Below are 15,415 nucleotides of genomic sequence, written 5' to 3'. Positions count from 1 at the left end.
CAGCCCTTGATGACAGATGTCATTGTGGCAGGTCTCTGTAACATATGCTCCATCGAAGCTCTCTACTGCCCCAGCCCAGCTGAGTTTGCTGCTGTTCATCCCCACATTGCTTCGGCCCATTACTTGTCATGGCCAAATGAAGTCTCCTTGCGCTGTAGTGTCAGTGTTAGTTTCATGTGTGCAGTGGTCTTGCTTTGTCTGGCACTTTCTAGTGCTCTTTACAGGCCCTGTTTCACTTTGTTTGCCTTCCAAGGAGCAGTTCCCTAGATGGGTCCTGAGCAGGTGCAAGTATTGGACTGTCAGTTATTTAGTGTCCAGCACATTCCTTTCGATAGGGACTTTGTCCTCACTTCACTTTTTGAGATGTCCTGTAGCTCTCTGTGAATACTGGTGAGGTGGAAAGAAAATTGGAAGCAGATTACTGCAATCGACTTTAAAGTATGAAAATAATGATGTGTGAGTGTGGAGTACTTAGCTAACCAAAAGCTGAGCTATTTTGTTTCTCTTTTTCCTTAGGTTAACTGTAATGGCTTCACAATTGAAGACGAAGAACTCTCTCATTTGGGATCAGCAATATTTCCTGAGTAGGTTGATTTTATAAAAATAAATTATTTAAAAACAAAGCTTCTTATGCATGTATGGAAGTAGATCTGTACTGAAAAAAATAAAGCAAGCATTTAATAGCAGTTTGTCATTTTAAATATCTTCAGTTAGCTAATAAATTAGGGCTAATGATTTGCAGCAGTTTTTCTTAAAAATCTGGTAGTTTTGATAGAAATGCACTTGTAATTTGTTTTGAAGCTTAGATTTTGAACTATATGCAAGTTGGTAGGAAACGATTACTTAGCAGCTCCTGGACAGGGACATCGTGTAACGATCAAAGCAAAATAAAAAGAATTGCAGGTGACTTGCTCTATTCACAACTTTCTGTTTTGCCTGAGTATAATCCTTCACCTGGTGTTCTCTGAATAACATCCTTTCTACCTTTGTTCCTTTGCAAACAGTAAATCCCTTTCATAACTTCTTTCAGCCTCTTTAGATGTTTCAAAAACTGCAATGCTTTATGTTGCTATGACAGTGGAAAATTATGTACAAGCTCCTCAGCTTTACAAATAAACTGCAGATGTTAGGTGTTAACTGTAGTTTGTTGATAGGGGCACACAGCTTTCTTTAAGGCTAAGAAACATTTCTTTTATTTCAGCTTGTCCTTCCCAATTAATGTTGTAGCAAAGGAGGATATTTTCTACCCCTGTTCTTTTCATATCGCATACTGAGAGTATTATCACTGTCTGCTTAAGCTGACTTCCTTGTGAGGCATAAGTTACTATTTGCTTATCTGTGTGAAAGTAATATGAAACTTGCAGTTGCCCGGTTAAAGCAGGACCTGATTTTGCTAAGTGCTGCATGCAGAGAGTGAGATAGTCCTTGCTTCACAGACACTCCTTCTTCAGGCAAGTCTGCCGGAAGTCCATATCAGTGATCTACAGATTGGAAATTAAGGCCTTGAAATCCAAGATCAGAGTCGTGGTGGGGAGAGGAGAGCATTAAGCCTTGGTGTTCTGGAAGCATCCAACACCATCCTTTGTTTGTAAATGCTGAGCATGCAAGAGCCAGATCTTTCCTACTTGACTGTTAATGCCTGTGAGCCAGAAGGTCTGAAGAGACATTTCTTATTTTAGTAGATCGGAAGAGAAATCAGCAAATTGTACTTTCTTCAAGCTTGGTAGGGTGTAGTACTTTCCTCTAGCAGTCCAAGTTTTTGTGTAAGTCGTGTGCTTGTGTAACAGGGATCTTTTCTCTCTCACTTCAAACATGGAGACTTTTTACATTTGCGCAGAAGAGTGCTAGAATTTTAATGTCCATTTTAAGTTGAAATGCAGCAAATTATTTCTGTTTTCCCATATTTGCTTGTTTCCTTTAGGTTAAATGAGTTTCTTTCCTTCTCCTCTGAGGGAAATAGTCTTGGGTATCATGGGTACCTAAATAGGATGTTGATAATTAAGCTAGGTGATCACCCCTATCAGCTCTCCTGTAGCACTAAAAGAATGTGAAAATAAGAATTTGGTTAGTCCTGCAATAAAAGGGTTTAAAAATCATGCTGATTTTTTAGCACAGCCATAATCCATATCATTAGAATAAAAACCAGTACAACAGATTTTCCCAAGATTACCTTCATATTAAGCCTCAGAATAAAAACAGCCTGCAGAGAGAGGCTGACTCAATCTTTCACACTTACTTGTTCTGTGAAGTGGTGCTTAACTTTTGCCTGTCGCTTTTGATGGTGGGGGAGGAAAAAGGTTTACTTTTCTGCTTTTACAGTGTTGCACTGATGAACCATAGCTGTTGCCCAAATGTGATTGTTACTTACAAGGGGACCTTGGCTGAAGTCAGAGCCGTTAAAGAGATTGAGCCTGGAGAAGAGGTAACTGTGCTGTGTTTGAATGCACTCTGTATGCATGCATCCTAAAATTAAGATCCGTTCTACTTTTCAGGATTCATTTCAATTAGATGACAATTTAATAATAGTGGGGAAAGATCTCCTTGTTTCTCAGGGAAGTGTAAGATGTTACTTTGGAAAAGTTAGGGTGGCTCTGGAGGACTGAAGTGATTCTTGGAGACAGTATCCTATTTTGTGCTAATACAAGGGAAGGGCACCAGCAGCAGTCACTGCGTATCTGCCAGCTTCTGTCTCAGTTTTCCAAACTGTAAAATGAAGAGTTTACTGATGTTTGGCTGGTGCTTTGAAACTCCAAGATCAAAGCAAATTATTACTGCTGTAATAGTTCCTGGTATAGTAGTAATGTATTGAGATTGAAGCCAGAATAAACAAGGTAAATGAGTGCAGGTAAGTCCTTTGACTTCTTTTTGGACAGGGCATCCACAAAACGTTAGGCTTTGTCATATCACTTTACCAGCCTTCGGCTGGGAAGTCACAGAACAAGAGTGTGGTTTTAGGTGGAGTGAAGCTGAACAGTGATGGATAAAATTCTGTTAAATTGAGTAAGGTTCTGGGTTTACCTTGAAACCTTCTCAGTCAAATAATGAACTTGGCAGGGAGTCTTCAGCAGCAGAGCTGCTTTTTGCTTTAAAATAAAGAAAAGAGATGTTAAACAGAGTTGAGGAGGATGTTCAAATATCTGCAGGGGATGAAGACATAGAACATTCTCTCTGGGGATGGAGTTTGCATAGAGTTTCAGAGGTTCATTTGTTCCTGTTAATTTAGCAGGCAAGACTAATGCTGATCAAAATAAGCAGTTTTGATTTTGATAACTCCTACTGCTTTCTGAAATACGTGATGCCAATTTTGAAGAAGGAGAGGGGAGTTTTTTTGCGTGGATTATAGCTATTCACCATAGTGAATAAAGCCAGTTTAGTTGCTAGAGCCAAGGGTGAGTGACTTAGGTGAGCAATTTCTCTTTATGCTATTTGCTAATGATTTATCTGTGATTTTGCAACGCAGATGTGTTGTGGTAGTAGACAAGGACTGATTTTGGGTTTGGAATTTTGCAGTGGAATCCTGGACGTTTTCCCCATTTTTGGGGAATATTTATTGTGAGAGGGGGAAATGAGGAGCATTTACCTTGCTTGGCGCCTTCCTTTAATAGAATTGTGTCTTAGAAGCTGCATTGGCTCTACAGGACATCATGGCTTTTGTGCAGTCTCTCTTCTGACACTTAAGAATTAAATAAATGAGAGCTAGTGGGTTTGTGTGGGCCCTGTGTGGTCTTATGGCCTGTGTCTCCATCTTCTGGTTCAACGTAGGCATTGCATCAGAACATTATTAAAGTTTTTGCTGTAAGTGCAGTTCCTGCATCTTGCGTGCTTTGAAAATGGAGAAGGGAGGAGAGGGGCGTGAGGGAAAGTGTGAGATCACAAAGACTAAGAAGAACATGTGCCATATGAAATTAAGTGTATGTGTACATTTTACTTTAAAAAATTAAGAGACCTTAAGCATAGAGACTGAGCGAAACATTTCAAGTAACTATAAATGAGGAAATGGAACTAAAGATGTTCCTTGGTCTGTAAAATTATCAGCTGTGCTGTGTATATGACATGTTTCTTGGGAGAGATCTCATTTTAAAAACAGAGCATTAAAGCTACTTGTAGGGGTTCTTTTCTGAAGACCATTGAAGTAGAGGAAAACTTAAGAACAGTATATGTGAAAGGCTTTTAAAATGTTCAAAAGCAGGTTTTCTTTGCTTTAAAATATTGGTGCTGAAGTAAATCTGATATTCATTCTCCTAGAACTGGAGCACCGGGCCTCTCTTCTTTTCAGAGATCTAAAGGACTTGTCCTAAGTGTCTAAAGCTACTAGTGACTGCTGTTGCCCCAATTTTTGTAGGTTTTCAGAAAGAAAAATTTGAGATTCCAGCCTCTGAAAAACCAGGCCACTGATTTATCCTAGGCTGGATACTCAAAACCATTATTTTACTTCTGAAAAGTAGGCATGTCTTTGTAGTGACAAAAGCCTGAGATTTCTTCTGTTTTCCTTATCCGCACCTGAATCTTGCTGTCCTGGGTTTAAGCCAGAGTAATATTTGAGGGAAATTCCATAATGAATAGGAAAGGAAAATTTTCTCTGTCAGATTGCATTCCTAAATGGCAACTCCTGATGCTGCTGGGAGGCTTGGAATGTGAGTGAACAAGCAGGTGATCTGGCTGCAGGGATCCACAAATTGCATGAAAATGTGATAGTTGGACTACATATACCAAAACTAGTAGAAATAAGTATAGTTAAATTTGTTTTCACTGACTACTGTGTTTTTGCCATTTAGGTTTTTACCAGCTATATTGACCTGTTGTATCCCACAGAAGACAGGAATGACCGTTTAAGAGACTCGTATTTCTTTAATTGTGACTGCAGAGAGTGTGTTACAAAAGAGAAGGTAATAAAATCAGTGTGAAATAGATTCTGACCGTCAAGGCACCTACCCAGGTTCTCAGATGTAATATTTTATCTGGTTTAATTACATTTTGGAAACAGGATAATAGAGGTTGGTTTTGTTTTTCTGTCTAGAAGACTTTCTGGTGCTCATTCTTTCCACTGTAATTATGACACATCAGGAAATTTCCTCGTAGAAGCTTATTTAAAGTTGAGCTACAAAGCAAACATGAAAACTTATCTTTTTTTAAAAAGTAGATAATTATGCTATGTCTGCATTGCCTGGCCAAAAGTCTTTAGCTCAGAACTTGTTTTTATGTAACTGCATGTTTTCTACCAACTCCCAGCAAGTGAGTCTTGCCTGAGGCATTTCTGGGGTTGAGTCCTGCCGCAGTTGGGACATCTCAGTCAATTCTAAGTGATGTTTTATGACGTTGCTGGATGATTTGGAGACCCAGCAGCATCTGCGAAATAGGCTTTCCTGCAATGACATCATATTGATCTTCTTATGGACAGGGTGGTCCTGGGTTGCAGCCCCTTGTGATCTGTAGGCCAGATTTATGTTCATTAGACATCACCCGATGCCTTTGAAAGAGTAAAGGCAGGCATCTAGGCAATGTTCCTTAAAACAAAGTGTTAGTTATTCTGAAGAAAAGCACTTCTTGGGGAAAAAAGGTACCCAGACCCAACAGATACTGAAACTGCTGTGCCTGTACAACCATTTGGACCTACTTCACTGTAGGTCCTAGGAGAATTGAGAATTTGTGTGGCTCATCTGTCTGATTTTGGCTGGAATGTCTGTCTGGCATAATCTGATCCTTAAGTTCCAGATAATTTCCCTCCCCCACCAAGTTTCAAAAAGATGTCTTTTTAAGGCCCGGTTCCCAAAACAGCTGGACAAATATCTCCTTCCTCTAAATGGTGTAACCTTTTGTAACTTTTTTCCAAATAGTGCCCAGTATTATTGTTTGTAGCTTTGCTGTTGATACCGTTGCTGTATTTTTACCCACAGTTAACCTTGATAATTTTGCCACTGAGTTTAATGAAGCCAGGATTTCATTTGTGATTTCCAGCAATATGCTACTCTTGGAATCACTTGTCACTCAGCCTTCTTCAGCTTTAGAAAGAGTCCCCAATAGCCATCTCAGCTGGCAGATGAAATAATGAAGGAGGAAGAAATCTAGCAACACTGTGAGGCTTAAACAGCAAAAGGTTGTCTCCATGTTGCACCTGACTCTTCATGAAGTAGTAAGTTAGATAGATGGAAAGATAACAGTAAGTGGAGCTGTCCAGCAGAAATTACAAAGTATGTGGAAATGTGATTTTGTCTGTAGATGTGAAGGATCCTTTTCTGTGCTTAATATCACCTCGTTCTCCACTGAGCTATTGCTTGGTGGTAGGCCTAAGGTATTTGGACTTTTCTAGCCTTGCAAATAAATTTGTTTTAATCCCTAATCTCCTGGAAGCAGGGAAGTTTCCTGTGTAAAATTTCTTTCATCACAAAATCGAAAAGCTCTTGATCTTTCAAAAGAAAGAGGATTCATCGAAGTAGAGAATGGCAGATGAGCTGGAAGGCACAGAGGATTCTAGGATTACCAGCCAAGGGTTTAGAGAAAAAAATTGCAGGTGCACATTCTACCTTTGTTTTTACATTCTTTGAAGAGCTTAAGTTCCCATCTGTGTCTTTTTATTAGAGTAATTTTGTGTGGCAGGTGCACATTTATTTGTGGGCTTGGAACCTGCATTTGTAACATCCATTGTGTTTCCTTCAGGATAAAGAAAAACTGGAAATCCGCAAGCTGAATGATCCACCATCAGCAGAGACAGTTCGGGACATGATCAAATATGCCAGGAACGTGATTGAGGAATTCAGGAGAGCCAAACACTACAAATATATCCTTTGTCTCATCCTGATTGCACTGGCTTGGTGTGTGACCTAAAAATTGTACCTTGCAGATTGTTTTAGAAATATTTGCAGGAGGAATACAATGACCGTTAGAAGTTAAACTTACTGCTGTCTTCTTTGTGTCTGAAGAGTTCTTCCTGGAGACACAGGGAAGTTCAGACCAGGCTATCTCATGCCTGATTCAGTGCCCACTGCGTGTGGAATTTCAGTCCCTCTTCTTCTGATACATTGCTGGTGCTCTGGTGATTCAGGGAAGGTCCTTTTTTATTGCTTTTTAAATCTGAAAGCTAGTTTTATAGAGTATCTGAGAGACAATAATCTCATGAGTAGAATACCTCTTTAGTACAGAATGCCACTCAGAGTAGTTTTGGGGTTGTAGCATATGGATGCTGTGGTTCCATTTGAGAGAAAAGAGGTCTTCTGAGGGCCATTCTCCTCAAGTTGAAGTCGATTCTTCTTTGGCATTACCAGGTAGCTGTCTAACGAGAGGCCAACTGTTTATCAGGTTCCTTGACTTCTTCATACCTCCTAGTGAATTACTGGAGATCTGTGAATTCAGCCTGGACAAGATGGGGGCAGTGTTTGAAGACAGTAACGTTTACATGTTACATATGATGTACCAGGCCATGGGTGTCTGTCTGTACGTGCAGGACTGGGAAGGTGCACTGCTTTACGGACAAAAAATTATCAGACCATACAGGTAAATATGAGACTCTTTGGGGTTTTTTTTTTAGTGCTCTAATTCAGTAATTGAATACTTAAGGCAAGTTTGGGCAGAGAGTGCTTCTTTCAGTACATATGGTATAAACATGCTACCCATGACATCACTACTGAAAACCAGAATATTTAAATGCTGGGACAGATTTTGTTACTGTCAAAATACGGCCTGCAATAAATGGCAGAAGGTGACCCTGAAATCCTCACTTTAAGTTCTCAAAATAAGTTTCTACCACCTTGGGTACTGTGCTAACTCTGCTGAGCTAGATAAATACTGGTTTTTTTCAAGATCCTAATGCTCTAGTAAAGCAGAGCTTCAAATTGTATCTGCAGTCAGTATTTTGTAGAAGGTAAAGGAGGCAAAGCCAGCTGCTGCTGTGAACCTGATGCCCTCTCCCAGTCCTTCCTCTCTGCAGTAGCACAGTGGTTATGGTTGCAGGAATGCTGAGCCCTGTCCCAGGGCTGGGGCTGAGCAGCAGAGGGAGCTGGAGCCGAGCTCAACTCCTGTGCTTGGAGGCTGCTGCCCTGAAGTCCCTGCTCTCTGCTGCCCTAGAACTGAAGGGACAGGAGAATGTGCAGGCTGAAGCCCTGTGTGGGACAAAGCAACGTGCAGCCTCTGCAGGAAAAAATTAATGCTCTCTCCACTAAATTTTTCTGTGTGTTTAGAGTAGTGATCTCATTCATTAAGGCCAGCCCACTACGCACTAAATCTCATCCTGCCATGAATCTCCCAAGCAGAACCTCATCTTGCCAGCTGAGGGGAGCGCAAGTAAAGCTCTCCCTTTGCAGCAGATGCCAACGCAAAGTCACAGATCACTTGGCAGAGAGCAGCGATACAAAGAGGGAGCCAACATTCTCCCCCCGGGGGCTCAGTACTACTTAACTTCCCTGGGACTTGCTCAGCTCCTCTGGCTCTGAGCCTGGTATTCCAGGTCAGCTCTACTGAACCGGACTGTGCTAGCTCACTGTGTGCAAGCACAGAATGGCATGTGTGCTGTACTCACTGCTGAGGGCCCCTCGCTTTCCCTTAAAGACTGACTGTTGTGGAATAAGCAGTTACTTCTGCGGGTGTAGGGTGGCTCCAAAACCTTGGAACAATGGAGTCTCTCTCTGTAGCTGGCTGGATGAAAACTAGTGGCAGAAAGTCATTGCCATCTGACAGCTGTTCAGAGGCATATGGTAGTTTCAGTTCAATTCCCAATTGACAGGCATCCCCATCCCAGACACAATTGGCACTGACTCTTGGCAGTCATGGCAGAGGGGATGAGCAGTGAATGGGTAGGGGCGACGAGAGGCAGCTTCTTGCCCCCTGAGAATAGGGAGGGGGCTGGGGAAATGCTATGAAGCTGCCAGGTTTGATAAAGCTGAATTTCTTTCTCTCTTGCAGTAAGCATTACCCCTCCTATTCACTGAATGTTGCCTCCATGTGGCTGAAATTAGGGAGACTCTATATGGCACTGGAGAACCGAACGGCTGGAGTTAAAGCCCTGAAGAGGGTATTTATTTCTTGGTTTCTTCATTAATAAAACCAGTTCAGGAATGGGAACATTGAAACACTATGTGCTTCTCTGTCAGTAAGCCTGGCTTGGTAGTAAATGCACCATGTGTTGATATATTTGGTTACTGGATTTTTGGCTCATTTCTGATTTTTCCAAAGATGCAGAATGGGTCTGTTCTCGCATACATGGGGTCTTACCCTTTCACGGTGGACTTCTGCTGCAGCAGCTGGAGTGAACATTACGCTTAAACATTTGCTGTACATTCTTTACTGAGCTAGAGCTGTACTAGTGTAAATGAAGCAGAACCCTAGCTTCTCCTCACTTGCTAGGTAGGGACTGAAAAAAATGCTTGGCTGTGATAAAATGCACATAGTGTTTCATTGAGGTCTGTGATTTCCATATCCAAGTTAAACTAGGCATGCTTTTGGTGGTTATTTGTTCTGGAACCGATTGAATTTTAAATAGCTGAAGAGAATTCAGTGCATCTGGTAATGCAGGAATTGGCAAATACAGCGTTTGGTTTTACATTTTTCTTCACCCCTTTTTATTAGTCTGTTCCTTATTCTTTAGGTTTTTATTGTTCTACTCTTATTATTAGTCGGTACCATGTTTCTTTACTTTCTTCCTCTATTGTTGTTGGACAGAAGTTTATTTTAGTTTCCTAAGCATCAGTGACTGCTGTAGCATATAATGACTTGGTGTGGAATGTCATTATTGGTTTTTTTTTCCTTTTTAGATGCTGGCAAGTTTTTAGCTGGCAATAACAGAGCCATCCAGCCGTGGTGAAAGATACTCCAAGAATATATGCTCTAAAATTTAACTGTTACCTAGTTTAAAATTAGCATAGGTTTACCTTCACTGTGGTGTTAAAGCTTTGACACAAACTGTGATTTATGCCAGCAGGAACATGGGATGGGGGCTGGGAACCAAAGGTAGATCTGTTGGCATAGTTGGCTTCCTAACACAAACATTGTCTAATGACTCACTTGCCTGCAGGAACTGCCCAAAGTTTTCCCAGCCCCTGATGTTTGGAATTCAGTGGAAAAACAAAAGCATTGTTCTCTGTCAGTTTGTAAGGAGCTCATCCAGAAGGCTCTCATTTCTTCTTTTGGGCAAGAAGGGGAACAGAGTCATTTCTCACTGCTGCTGAGGTGGAACCAAAGGCTCTTGTGCTACTGACCTAACAAATACAAGAGGATAATTAATTCCATAAAAAATTTTCAAAGGAGAAAATGACCAAATCCTGTGATGGCTTGGATGATGCAATTCCTTTCTTTATCTTAGCACTGTGGTATTTAACTGGTCTCAGACTTGCTCCAAACTTGCTTCTTTCAGTCCTGTCTTCTGCTACCATTTATTACAGCTGTCTGAGGCCACTGCTGTCCTTTTCTTGGGAGGAAATCTTGCCTCTATACCCACTCTCCAACGCAGTGTGACTAGTGGCAAGGAAGTGCAAGTCAGTGGGTTTGGCAGCCTGAAATACTCTTGGGCCCTGAGCAGAGGCTGTAGGTGAAACAGCAGGGAGTTGGGCACAACAGCGTCTGTCTGAACCTAACAAGGTCTTGCTTTCACCCTCAGAGGTTGCCTAAGCAATCACTTCCCTCATAAAGCGTTGGTAGCCCCGGGAATGGGTGGAAGATTTACAGAATCAGAGCTGAAATTCCTTAACGTAACTTCTGCAATGGGCCTGCTTGTCAGTCTGGCAGCTGAAGGATAAGTTGGTAGGAACAGAGCTCTGTCTGATACTGGTTAAGTCCTCTGACAGAATATTACCCACCCCACGTGCAGTTTTCTGTCCTGAAGCTGGTTGCATTCAAAGCAGTTTTGTCAAGAATATAATTTTGAAAGGTGCTTTGGGATCCTTTAAGATGAAAGATGTATTCTCTGAATGTAAAACCTTTATTACTTAGTTTTGAATTTCATTTTATTTCCTACTGGGTTTATGACTACAAGGGGACAAAAAGTAGCTAGAGGTGTCAGACTGCTTCAAACCTCCAAAGAGAGTATTTATAGCCTGGTGTTATATATGAATCAATTGTGTGAATATTTTTTTCTTTTCATAGGCAATTGCTATCATGGAAGTAGCACACGGGAAAGATCATCCATACATTTCAGAGATCAAAAAGGAATTAGAGGACCACTGAGCCTTTGAATCTATGCAATCCTTCAAACCTTTATTTAAAAAGCCTTGTTATGGAAACCTTCAGGAGTGCTTTGAAAAGCGGTAGAGTATGAACGCAGTTCTGTCCTATAATTGGAATGACAAACACACTTGGGCCTTGCAAAATGTTCCCAGCTTCTACACATCTACAATTGCCTTTTTTTCTTTAATTTTTTTTTTTAAGGAAGCATCCATGATTTAGCTCATGCTAAAATGGCCATATTTTTTCTTTATGGATTTTAATGTGTGTCTTATTTATGTAAAGTAAATAAAGTGGTCTTGACCGCTCTTAATGCCACTCGTACAGTTACGTGAGTACAATAGTTCTGTGCCATCTACTTATGCCTAAGTCATTTCATTTAATCTGACAAATTAATTAGCAAAAGCTGTACTTTTTCTGTTGCGGTTTAGTATCCAGTTCCTCTTTTCACAAATAATTTTTTTTGCAGTGGTTTAGCTGAAAGAAAGGGGAAATGGGGGTGATGAATTCTGCACATTGTACAGCAGAGCCACCGTTGTTCCCTCCGCCAGGTCATCTGCAGCCAATCACTGCTCCTGGCAGGGGGGGATTCGTCACTGTAAGGACCCAGAGCTCGGCATGTCTTGCACAGAGAACACTAGCACCTGACCCGGAGCTCAAAGGTGTGCACAGGACACGAACTGTGCAGCTTCTGGCTTTTTAATCCCCTTTACAAGACAAAGTGAATTTAGAGAGCTCATATTTCCTCCGAGCCCTACTTTTCAATCCACTGGAGGCAAACTACTGTATTAATACATTAGTCTTTACTTTTGATAGAGAAACAAGAACATTTTCTGATGAAAAACGCAGGACTGACTTAGCATCCTCTGCCCATAAATAAGACTGGGGAGTTGGGGATCTTTTTTTCCTCCATTTGGAACAGTAGCAGGAGCTTGCTCTTAAGGACAGGGAAGGAAGAAGAGCAAGAATGTGGCTGTGTACTTCCAGCACCGAGGGTGAAATACATTGTACAGCTTAGAAAATATAATGAGAGAGAGAGAACACATCACCATTGAGAACTGCATCATATTTTCTTTCTTGTAATTGCTACTCTGAAAATAAAACTACTCAAAACCAAGGGTTTGTCAGCTTGTTTTGCTGAAAGCTTTCATTGCTTTCTTGCCAGCAGTTGTTTCTGGAATAGATAAATCTGCAGCTGATCTTATGATTCCAGAAAGCCAAGGCCACTTAACTACAGCCTGGCCTAGGAAGAGGGCACCAGTTGACTGGTTTTAGCCTAACTTAAAGCCTTGTCCAGGAAAATGGCATCTTCATTTCAGAAGGTCTGGCCAGCGCTCAGACTTGTTCTTCAACGCTGAAGAATTGGATTAGGTGAGCACGCGCACCAGTAGGAGCCTTGCCCCTCTAAAACTTGTGGATTACTGTTTACAGAAGGTTCTTCAAAGCTCCTGTGGCCCTGGCTGTGCCTAGCTATTTAACATTGGAAACTTAACACCAGCACAGTAGATGCAAGTATGAAACTATGGCAGTACAGGAAAGAACACAAGCATTGTATTCCTTGAAAAAAAAAACAACGGTTTATTGTATACTGTGAATATGAAGGACAGCCTTACCAAAAAAATCCTTAGTGACTGAAGACATTCTCATATTTGCACAAGCATATAAGAAACTATTTACACAAAGGCAGTGAAAGGGTAAAAAATTATTGCAGTCAATTAATGCTGAATAGAAGTTTATAAAAAGAGAAAGAAAAGAAACAGTGCAAAAATACTGTCAATAGTAATCAGTTCTATACACAAGATAAAACTGAAAAGCATAAGCTTATGTACTGATATGAATAATACATTAGAATATAAAATAGCATGCATAGATTTATTTTTTAAAGGCTTTCAATAGCATAGAATAGTTCTGCCATTCAGTCCTAGCAGGAGGGAGTGGGGGCCAGGAAGGGTATATAACTGATGTCTCATTTCTCTACAAAATGTGTACATACAATGAGGTTTTGAGATTCAGATCACTGTTCTGTGCTAAACTGCCATGTACAGAATTACAGAACAAATGGGAAGCATCAAAATACTGAAGTAAAACAGGACAGTAAAATCCAGTGACATAAAACTTAAGCATGTTGTTTCATTTAACACATCCCACGCAATTATATATGGGGAGTATTACAGTCGTCTGCATGTGTAAACTTTTTTCCTTTGTAAAATAGCCAAGGAAAGGTACTTTACTAATGAGGAAAACATATTTTCCATATGGAGCAATCTTAACAGGATAAACATCCAGTTAACAGTGTCTCTAGCACTAAAGATCTCTTTTCTTTTAAAGAAAAAATAATAGAATAATGGAATAGATAGCAGCAGCAAGAAAATACTTTAAATTAACACACACAAAAAGGAAGTTCTTATAGATGTAATGTATAATTAAGTTGTAGAGCTCACCACACAGGACATTGTGAAGGCCAGAGGAATAACTGGGTTTTAAAGAGGAAACGTCATTCCTGGAGGATGGATCCATCAGTAGTTACTAAACACAGTGAGCAGGATATAACTTTCACCTCAGGAAGCCCCTAGAGGGTCACCAGGTGTGCTAGAAGAGCTGAGCAGCCTTTCCTAGACGCATTCATATTTCTTCCTTAAGTAGCAACTAGCAGCCACTGTTGAAGACAGGGTGTGACCTCTAGCCTGCCGTGGAAGTATCTTGGAGGAAGCCTTCCTCTTTTATTCCTGCCTGCCTTATCAGGGAACACTGTTCCTGAAATATCTGAAGTTGCGAGTCCAAAACACTGAGTCCTTACCCAGGTGATTTGGAAGAGTAAAACTGTTAAGCACTATATTGATTTCAGGGATCAGCTGAAGCATTGGTCTTTCCCTTGCTGTTCAGTAGTCCTAGAATTCTTCAGTGAAAGCTGCTATTTGACCACAGACTTCCAGTTCACCCTCCAAAGGCAAAGTTGTGCTGTTGTAGCATATAGAAAACTGTAAGTGAGGGCGCAACACAAAACACAGGCATCAGGACTTCAACACACAAACAAAACCACCAACCAAAAAACAGCTGAGAGGAACCAAGAGAACTGTAGCATAAAATACTCTAAAAACACTGACAAAATTTATTTACTTTTAAATACATCTATAAATGCCACAATTTCCAACCTGTACATTAAGTGTTCTGTTTCACAATCTAACAATAGTTTATGGCTAAGACTTCCACCTTCTGTTGTTTGCCTGAGAGTCCAATCAGCCAGCTGTTCCCTTCCACAGATCACAGTCCTTGCAAGCCAAAGCTACATGCAGCTACATGCATCGTGTCCTCTCCTCTCTGAAGACTTAGATGGCATCTGTGTGTCCCATAGCACCAGATTCTACAAGAAAACCTTTCTAGAAGGCCAAGAACAAGCCAGGTACAATGGCCTTGGGGTTTTGGACTGCAGCCTTTCTCTTGTTAGCATTAAAATCCATTCCCAAACTCCATATAATTAATAATATAATATAAATTCCATTTTTCAAGGCCAGGGTGGATGGGCCTCAGGCAGCCCGGTCTAGTGGGAGGTGTCCCTGCCCATGATGGGGGGATTGGAACTGGATGATCTTTAAGGTCCCTTCCAACCCAAACTATTATATGATTCTATATAGCTGGACTATACATCAGCAGATCTATATCCATTTCTGTACAGTGGTGGACAAATAATGTTTTCATGCAGCGCTTCCCTTTCAAGGTCTGTTCTGAGTATTTGTTCCTTCAATATGATGCATCCTTTATTTAACACAGTGAATGCCATCCTAGCTTCCTAGATTTAAAGCATTCTTTTCCATAAAGACAAGCAATAAAATTCAATTCTGGCCTCTCTTAGTGATGCAAGAGCTGCTACAGCAGTTATCAGTCCTACTGACGCCTCCACTTTTCTGAGCACACTGTTCATAAAATGTTAGGAAGACTGGCAACAGCTAAATAACTCATCACCTCCTCCCAGGAGATGTGTGGGAACTCAGCTGTTGAGAATGCAGTATGGTCAGTAGCTGCTGAATTTTCCCCATAGATTTGTGTTCTATATCCACGTGAGAGATGGCCCATCAGCATTTAATTCAGAGTTGCTGAGACATAGAAAGCACCGGATGAAAAAATAATGTATTAGCTTAAAATGACCTCTCTCTGTCGAAGCACTGAGACTTACTCATTCTTTTCCAACCAAACTTTTGCCATTTGCATTTCTGTCTGTTTAGAAGAAAGTCATTTGGAAAAAAAAAAAAGGCTCTTGAAATCATGCAAATAT

At 40.8% G+C, this 15,415-nt stretch overlaps 1 protein-coding gene across 1 annotated transcript in view; it reads left to right on the top strand.

Annotated features, from left to right (window-relative positions):
- The window catches only part of SMYD2 (SET and MYND domain containing 2), a 32,689-nt gene extending 20,427 nt beyond the window's left edge, over positions 1-12,262 (top strand). Inside the window, exons 6-12 of the mRNA XM_069852811.1 lie at positions 517-584; positions 2,320-2,422; positions 4,776-4,886; positions 6,655-6,775; positions 7,314-7,488; positions 8,893-9,001; positions 11,068-12,262. Of these exons, the coding sequence (XP_069708912.1) occupies positions 517-584; positions 2,320-2,422; positions 4,776-4,886; positions 6,655-6,775; positions 7,314-7,488; positions 8,893-9,001; positions 11,068-11,148 (768 nt within the window). The 3' untranslated portion in view covers positions 11,149-12,262. The remainder of the gene's footprint in view (positions 1-516; positions 585-2,319; positions 2,423-4,775; positions 4,887-6,654; positions 6,776-7,313; positions 7,489-8,892; positions 9,002-11,067) is intronic.
- Positions 12,263-15,415: the final 3,153 nt, after the last annotated feature.

The sequence above is a fragment of the Phaenicophaeus curvirostris genome, chromosome 2 (assembly GCF_032191515.1).
Source record: "Phaenicophaeus curvirostris isolate KB17595 chromosome 2, BPBGC_Pcur_1.0, whole genome shotgun sequence".
Lineage (NCBI taxonomy): Eukaryota > Metazoa > Chordata > Aves > Cuculiformes > Cuculidae > Phaenicophaeus > Phaenicophaeus curvirostris.
Note: the sequence above shows the minus strand (reverse complement) of the source record. Positions and strands in the feature narration are given on the sequence as shown.